At 48.7% G+C, this 9,088-nt stretch overlaps 1 protein-coding gene across 1 annotated transcript; it reads left to right on the top strand.

Moving 5' to 3' along the window:
• Positions 1-2,106: 2,106 nt before the first annotated feature.
• On the top strand, positions 2,107-8,157 carry LOC119087821 (WAP four-disulfide core domain protein 6A-like). Its single transcript, XM_037204466.1, has 4 exons — positions 2,107-2,248; positions 3,317-3,448; positions 5,709-5,876; positions 8,087-8,157. The coding sequence occupies exons 1-4, from the start codon at positions 2,158-2,160 to the stop codon at positions 8,155-8,157; spliced, it is 462 nt and encodes a 153-aa protein (XP_037060361.1). The 5' UTR covers positions 2,107-2,157.
• Positions 8,158-9,088: the final 931 nt, after the last annotated feature.

Below are 9,088 nucleotides of genomic sequence, written 5' to 3'. Positions count from 1 at the left end.
CAGAGATTGTCCTCTGACCTCCACACATGGGTCATGGAAACCTGCACACACACACACACACACACACACACACACACACACACAACTGTATAAATTCCATTTACAAGAAGTATCTAGAACAGGAGTCGGACATGATGTTTCAGGCCTGTATTCACAGATACTCAGGAAGCGAAGGCAGGAGGATTACAGGTTCAAGACCTGCCGGGCAAGTTAGTAAAACCCTGTGTAATTCTTTTTAAAAAAGGAAAAAGAAGGCTAGGACTGTAACTCAGAGGTAGAGCATTTGTTTGTGTGAGGCCCTGGGCTGAAAACCACCCCAGGCAAAGAAAAGACAGCAGGAAATTCTATAAGATGGGAAGCAGTCTCAGGGGCTGGAGTGGACTGGAGGCTTGAGAGTGATTGCTCTTGAAACGGAGTTTATAGTTGGAGTGATAGAAACATTTTGGAACCAGTAAACACGACCCACAATCATATACATATACTAAGAAAAGAAGAAGATGGATTCCATATTGTTGACCTAAAAATGGTCGCTTTTATCTGGAGGAATTCTACCACAGTTTTTCGAAATACAAGCCATGGAAACGTCTCTTGCAGTTTCAGATGAAGTCTTAGGTGAGTCAAGTGTATCCGGCTGCAGCCAGCAGTTCCTGCCTCAGTTTCCCCTTGCATTGCTCTCGTGTGTCCACACTGCATCTGCTCCCTTACTAATGCTCCAAGATTTGAGTTGAGGGAATGTTCCAGAACCATGGGAGAGCCACTTGGTCCCTCCTGCAGCTGACTCTGAGCCCTTGTGTCCCGCAGCCTCTGCTAACCTGCTCTTGTGACAGGAACCCTCAGGCCACTGCTTTCCTGTCTTTGAGATGCCACCACCTGTCCGGATGCTCACCAGGAACCTTAGGTTCGTGCCCACCTGACCGTCTTTGCTCTTGGCTGGTGACAAAAGGAGACGAGTGGACAAGACGAGAGAGAAAAGGCAAAGGGAGCTGGAGGGTAGGGGACGGAGACTCGGCAGAGTCGCTGAAAAGGAGAAAAAGGAGGCACAGGGTAAACACAGATAATAGTCCAGAGATGAGGACAAGACACAGCCAAGGCAGGGTGCAGCTGACTGGTCTAGTGTTTGCCAGCACGCCTTAAGCCCCATGCCCACTCCAGTCCCAGGTGAGCCCGGGGAGGTGATGCAGGTCTGTAATCCCAGCACTGGGGAGGTGGATGCAGAAGGAGCAGAAGTCTCCCACTCCATAGCAAGTTTGAGACCAGCCTGGGATAGATGGGATCCTGTTTCAAAAGGAGAGAGGAGAGAGGGAGAAGGATGGAAGGAAGGAAAGAAGAAACAAAGGGAGGGGAGAGGGGAAAGGAGAGAAACAGAAAAATAAGATGAGGATTTGGCATGCAGGAGAAAAGTGAAATCCTGAAGACAACGGACTAGGGTACTGTCTGTGGTGATGATCCTGGTTGTCAGCTGGGAATGAGTAACCTCAGTTGAAGAACTGTCTCCTTCAGATTAGCTTACGAACACACCTACAGGGAACTTTCTGGATTTCAGATGGTGGGAGGCCTAGAGCACTGTGCACAGTACCCCCTCTGGATAGGTGACTCTGGGGTGTATAAGGAAAGTGAGCCAGCCAGAGGAACCAAGCCAGTAAGCAGTGTCCTCCATGGTCTCTGCTTCAGTTTCCGTCCTCCAGCGTCCTGCCTTGGCTTCCTTCCATAATGGACTGTAACCTGTGAGCAAAACTAGACCCTCCCTCAGCTGCTTTTAGTCTGTGTTAATCTCAGCAACAGGAAAGCAGCCTAGAAAACTCCCAATTTCCAATCTCCCGCCCCTGGGAAAAGGGAGGTTCTAGAATTCACATAACTTTGCTAAGAGATTGTAAAAGACTCCAAGCAAGTGCACCCCTCTCCCTAGTAGGCCAGAGAGTCAGAAAACCTCAGCTTGGATTGGCCCAGACCAGAGAGTCAGAGATCTTTCCTCCACAGCATGCACTGTGGGTACAGCCCGGCCACTGATGGCCTCCGGGAGGGAACATGACTGGCTCGTGTCCAGAGTTTCCTCCTGGACTGTTGGGGCACAGAGTCACAGAGCCACAGAGCAAGGGCTGGAGCCACTGACCAGCTCCTCCTGCTTTAAAGCCTCCAGCCAGGCTTCTGCTTCCTAAAATGAGACTCTGGGGACTTCTGACATTCCTGGTCCCTTTCATCTTCCTATGGGGCATCTGGGAACCTGAGCTGGCAGAGGGGTTCTTAATGAGTAAGTACTGGGGTGCAGTTCTTAGCATGGGGAGAAGAAATTTCCTGGGGTTAAACAGCAAGACACACTGCAGATGAGAGTGTGTCCCCGGGTGGGAGTGAGACGTTTGGGATCACTGTTTCCCGCCATCTTGGAAAGATGCCCGGGGTGAACACAGGGTGCTGGGTCTGTGGTAGTTGACTCTGCACCATAATAAGGAATTCTTCCTGGAGGTACTGGGACTAGTGGACATTAAATGGACACTGGGGATTAAACAGCCCAAGGGATTTCCACTGAAGGATGAGCCTCTCCCTAGCACCACCCCATCAGCCTCCTCACCTGCCCACCGCACCTCCCCCAAGCTTTCCTGTATCCACACAGGGCCTTACCTGTGTGCTAAAGAACAGCCTCCAGGGGCCCTTTGAATGGTGACGCATGGGGATTTCATCCTTGCCAGCTGAAACACGTTGAGCACTTGAAGGTAGTGGGGCAAGTGAGTGCTTAGGAGGCCCCGTGACAGGCACAGATTCTGGGTCTACTCCTGCTGACCTGTGTGAGCCTACCCAAGTCCACAGCGCCTCCCCACACTCTGGGTGCCTCTGTTCACTGTGTGGAGCACTGACAGGACTTACTGGGAACTGTGCAGTGAGGAGCAGGGGGAAGGCCAAGTGCTCCCTAAGTCCTCCGTTAGTATCACTCACTGTTCTTTTAGCCCAGGCATCTTGACCTAGACTTTTCAAACTTTGTTCCAGCAGCCTTCAGGACAACAATCTGGGCAAACAGTGAGAGGTACAGGGGCCAACCAAGGACAAAGCCAAAGGATCAGAACAGTCCCCAAGGAGCGGGTCCCTCTCTGGGGGATCCTGTAGGTGGTGGAGAGAGGGCTAGGGAAGGTCCCAGGGATTGGGAGCTGAGTCATCACAGGTGGAGATGAGGCCAGTGCTGGGGAAACCCTGAGTCGCTGAGGGTTACCTCCTCCCATGACAGTTGAGGGGCAAACATGCTTCCTCAGCTCTGCAGCGGCGCCTGGAACTGGGAAGAACATATCTCCTTCAACCCCTCACTCGACCACCCCTTCTGCTCCTATAGAATCATGCCCAAGAGTCAGACTAAAGTGTGAAGTTGAAGAAAGAAATGAGTGTACGAGGCACCGACACTGTCCAGACAAGAAGAGATGCTGCCTATTCAGCTGTGGAAAGAAATGCTTAGACCTCAGAGAAGGTACCTCTCTGACCCCCTGAGCTGCCCCCAGCCTCCTGCTTCCGCGTTTCCCCACCCTCGGCGAGGGCTACTGTTCACTAAGATCCCATGGCATCTTCTACTTGGTGCAGATCTTGTAGGTACTGGCCCGGGAGACCTCTCTTGTAACAGTTTGTCTTTTTGAGTAAATTATGTGGCTGAGGTTCTTTTTCCTTTCTGAACCTCATTTTTCCTTCTTAAGATAGATGTGGGCACTGGGTCATGTGATCCCCTTGACCACTCTTAGGTGCTGTTCTGAGATGCTAGCAACGTCTCAGCAAACAGCAATGGCGTGTCTGGTTGCAGGATGAGCATGAGGCAGGTGTCCTGCAATTCCTGGCTTGTTTGTCCAGCCTCGGACTGACACAAACCCAGGGTACCGTCTTCATTGCTGTAGCCTTTCCTACTCTTTCCTCTCTGCTCAGATCCTTGAGCTCTACAAAAGGCCATCAAAACTATCCACCCATTTTATCAATCAACAGATATTTACGGGTGCTCGCGACACCCACGATGGACTCCACCTGCTCACTGTGGCCATGAAAGCTTTTCCTGGGAAAGGTATATAGGACTTGGAATCTGAAGGATGGGTAGTATGCAGGCAAACACAGGGAGGAGTAGCCTTCCAGACACCAGCAAGTGCTCACAGGAAGGCCCTGTCAGGAGACATGTGACCAGGCCTGGAAACACTGGCAAGTGAAGAAGGTGAAGCTGGAGGAGGGAGGGCGCCCAGAGGTCTGGACTTGATCCTCCCTGTGGTCCTAACCCCTGACTGTGCTCTGCTTGGGTGCTGGTTGCTGAGTCAGGGAATTGCTCGTAGGCCAGGCTGACCTCGACCTTGACATCCTCCTGCCTCAGCCTTCTGATGTTGGGGGTTCCAAGCGTGCACTACCACAGCTGGTGGGTCGTCTACATTTAACTCCCTCACCAGCTGTGTGACATCAGGAGACTCACTTCTCCTCTGCAGTCTCCTGTCCCTACCTGCACAGGGAGAACCGTAGGAGGACGACCACACGAGAGGAGATGCTAACGTGCGTCAACTGCTAAACCCACGGCAACGCTTTAATAGCAAAGATGTGTGGCTGTGACAGTGTTTACAGTGGGAAATCAGCTGCTCAGTCGATGCTCAAGTCTGGGATCTTCCTTCCTTCTCACTCTCCCTCCCCCCTCTTTTCCTCCCCCTCTTTCTTCCTCTCTTTCTTTCTTTCTTTCTTTCTTTCTTTCTTCCTTCCTTCCTCCCTTTCTTTCTTTCTTCCTCCCCCCTCTCTTCCTTTCTTTCTCTCTTTCTTCCTTTCTGAGAACATTCCTGAAATATTCATTCCTTGCCAAATAATCTCCTCAGAACTGCTGTTCCAAGCTAAGGCACAGTCATTGCCCATGAAGAGCTCATGTTCTCCAGCACTCAGAAGATATGGATAAAGTCATGATAAATCTTCATCACAGACATAAAACGGATGCATGAACATCAAGGGCTAAAGAGTAGACCTTGGAGACATCAGAAAGGCATTGATGCCTGGGAGTGTTTCGATATTGGAGACAGGGTCTTCTGAATAGCTCAGGGCAGCCTTGAAATCACTGCAATCCTCCTGCCTCAGCTTCCCAAGTGCTAGGATGTCAGGCAAATGCCACCATACCTGGCTAGTGGAAGGGTTTTGAAGGATGAATAGGAGTGTGCCTTGTTAGGAAGAGCAGCTCGAGGTTGAGCCCTGTGAAGGCGTGCAGACGGGAGAACAGGGTGACGTCCACGCATGAGTTTGAAAGGATGAGTGTTAGGAGCAGCAAAAGAGAGAAGCTGTGGAGAGGGAAGACATGGACTTTCAGGCTGGGAGGTAACTTTGTCCTGAGCTAGTGGGTCAGTTACTCGGGAACCTGATGTCCAGTAGACTGGAGATGTTTGAACTTAGATGGTGGCCATTCCTGGCAGAAGGAAGAAAGGAGGTCCATTCATGAGGCAAAATCATCAAGAAGTCGTTGTTCAGATGCTGCAGAGAGAGTGAAAAAACTGTGTGCAATGGCTACTTCTGTTCCTGTGACGGTCCTGTCCTGACAAGCAAAGTGGTACTCTGTGTTATCATCCTGCCGATGAAGAAGCCAGGACCAAAGAGGCTGAAGTGGGTGGTCAGATCTCCCACTGAGCTGGAAGCACAGCTCTGAGCTAGACAAGGAGCAGTGGGCAGAGGAAAGGGATGGGATTGTCCCCTAGGAGACAGCATCCAAATATCTGTCTCCCATGATTTCCCCACAGATATATGCAGTCTGCCACCAGATCCGGGCCCCTGCTTGGCTTACTTTCCGCGCTGGTGGTATAATAAAGAAACTGAGCTCTGTACGGAATTCGTCTATGGTGGTTGCCAAGGGAACCCTAATAACTTCCAGACTGAAGGTATCTGCAATGTTGTCTGCAAAATGAAACGTAAGTGTTAAAGGTCCCCAACCTGCATCTTTACTAAGACTAAACAGCTATTTGAGCATCAATCCTTTCCAAGACCTGAGCAGGCCTGGGGGTGCAAATGGAAGGACCTGGGGAGGAGAGGACAGGAGGGAGGCGCTAGGCAAGGGGAAGGACCTGGGGAGGAGAGGACAGGAGGGAGGCGCTAGGCAAGGGGAAGCCTGCAAGTCTGAGGTGAGTCGTGGGAACAGAAAGGACACAGGAGAGAGGAGCTCCTGGACCAACTCAGAGGAGCAGCGTGTGAGCTACCATGGTCACCACCCTGGAACAACAGGTCTAAAGTGGAAAATCAGAAGTCTTGATGGGTCACTCTGAGCACAGCACTCACATCACCTCTGGTTTCCCTGCTGGCCCGAGGATGTGAAAATGATCCCATACCTTTCCATTAGCTGAAAGATCTGCTTCCCAAGGTGACTGCAGCCAAGCAGCTCCATCCTTACCTTTGTGTCTTGCAGGCAGATCTTCCTGGATGTGATAAGTTTGAGCTGGAAGAAGCTCCAGGTCTTGGCTCCTAATCGGAGACTTTCTTCTGTGAGCCCAGCAGATGCTCTGGATTGGCTGACACTGGCCAAGTCTTAGCCACTAAGACTTTGGCTGTTCCCAAAACAGAACCCCAGAACTTGCTTATTCCCTTTCCCCCACCCCAGCTTCTCTTCAGATGTAATCCCTTTCATCCTTGGACCCCTTCTCAGTGTAAGACCCCATCACCTCATCTTTCAGTGTTCTCATTCATTCCTTTGAAGGCTCTAGTTCTTCCTAATAAAGGATCCCGTGAGTTCTGATGTCTCAGAGTCTGAATAACTCATCTGTTGTCTGCAGGTGAACATCTGTTCACAGGCCTCTATATGATAATGCCCTCATCCATTCATGGCCCTCTGTATGCAGATGTTCACATCTGTTTACATCTCTCTGTATGCAACTGTCCCCATCTGTTGACAGTCCTCTATAAGCAGGTGTTCACATCTGTCCACAGTCATCTGTATTCGGATGTTCAAATTTGTTCAACGGCTTCTGTATGCAGATACCACATCTGTCCACAGCTCTCTGTATCCTTGTTTGTGTGTTACTATATAGAGACAAAACTCTAAGGATCACACACACACACACACACACACACACACACACACACTGTTACATAAATCCATTTAAGTATCAGGGTAAAAATAATCAATAATCAAAAATCTGTGGTGCTTCTATATACCAATAAAGTTACACAGGAGGAAAATTTAGAAAACAATCATATTTGCATAGGTAACAGCAAAACAAAAACAAAGTTCTTCAAATCATCCAAAGGGCAAAAGTTGTGTACACCAAGAGTCATGAAGCATTGATGAAGAAAATTAAAAACAAAACAAAACAAACACAGATCTATGAAGAACTATCTTAGGTTCATAAATAAAAAGAATTCATATTGCCAAAATGTCCAGACTACTTCCACTCTGCTGTGGAATATTCCTTTACGTTGTGTGAAAATGTGTCACTGTGATTGGTTTAATAAAAAGCTAGACAGGACTTCTGAACAGAGAGAACTCTGGGAAGAAGAAGGCAGAGTTGCCAGCCAGATGTGGAATAACCAGGATGGGCATAATAAAGATGAGGTAACAAGTGCATGGGAGAATGTAGAGTTAAAAATATGGGTTAATTTAAGAGCTAATTAGAAACAAGCCTAAGCTAAGGCTGAACTTTCATAATTAATAATAAGTCTGTGCCATTTTTTTGTGAGTATTGGCCCCAAAATAAAAGTCTGTCTACACCAATCATCTATACATTCCATAGAACAAAAGCATTTTAACAGAAAAAAGAATAAGAAGGCCCAAATTTAAATCTCATTGTGGCCCTTAGCAACACCCTAGTGCATCCTATTGTATACCCTAACTGGCACAGTAGGGTGTCCAGGGCCTGTTTCCCACCATAATGGGAACGTGAATGATTGATGATATCAAACAGCACTTTTCACTTCTGAGAAAACATGACACTGAAGGAATCCTACCAGACTTGATAAGCACCTGCTACTCAATCATACTCCTCACGGCATTCAGTCCTGCTTCGGTTTGCCATACATGAGTGACTAGAACAAATTGCTCCTGCCCCGGCACCAATGTGCCCCGGCACTAGCCTTAGAAATGGCTAGTGTGTGCCCTGTGGTGATAACATCTGCTCCTGCTTCTGCTCAGGAATGAACATAAAGCATTCAGGGATGGGCACAGAGAACTCCAGCACTGAAGGACCTCGTGGAACTGAATGACCCTACGTCTCTATTACTTCCTCATTGTAGTAGATGCCACCAGGAAGACAATCTTTGGTTGTTTTCAGGGTGCAGGACCTCTCATTTCTCTCTCCAGATGTTCCTCTTGGATCTACCTCCATAACCAGAATGCATGTGAGAGCTTAGGTAACTTGGAAACAGGAGCATCCAGGGTAACCGAACCACTTGTCTTTATCTCTGCAAGTGTACAAACTGAAAATTCTAATAAGGAATGAAAGCCGGGCGGTGGTGGCGCACGCCTTTAATCTCAGCACTTGGGAGGCAGAACCAGGCTGATCTCTGTGAGTTTGAGGCCAGCCTGGTCTACAGAGTGAGATCCAGGACAGGCACCAAAACTACACAGAGAAACCCTGTCTCAAAAAATAAATTAAAAAAAAAATAATAAAACAGAAAGAAAGAAATTGTTCAAAACCACACAGTAGTAGGTCATAACAAAATCAGCTAAAACTTAGACCTAAAGAGTGGCTGGGGCCAGGCGTGATAGAGCCATAGCTGTTACACGGAGAAACCCTGTCTCGAATAACAAAAACAAAACACAGATGACTTTAGGGGGAAAAAAAATCTGTTACTTTGCTTCTAATATTCATCATCTAACTTTCCTGGAACTGAAGAATTCTCTACCATGGAAGTCTTGCTTAGAGTTAAAACCACGATTTCTGTTAGGGCTGAGAAATCCAGACTCCCGGTCGTTATTCTTCAAGATCCAGTAAAGGACACAGGAGCAGCGGGGCTGGGGAGATACAGAGAGCTCACTCTGAATCCGCAGAACCCACACAAAGCCAGGCACAAGAACAGTGCTTGTCTGAAATCCCAGTGCTCCTAGAGAGAGATGGGAGGTGGAAATGGGAGAACTCCGGGGAGTCTGCAGGCCAGCTAGACTGGTGCAGTAACTGCAGCAGTAACTGTCAGG

The sequence above is a fragment of the Peromyscus leucopus genome, chromosome 4, assembly GCF_004664715.2.
Source record: "Peromyscus leucopus breed LL Stock chromosome 4, UCI_PerLeu_2.1, whole genome shotgun sequence".
NCBI lineage: Eukaryota > Metazoa > Chordata > Mammalia > Rodentia > Cricetidae > Peromyscus > Peromyscus leucopus.
This window is presented reverse-complemented; position numbering and strand designations above follow the sequence as displayed.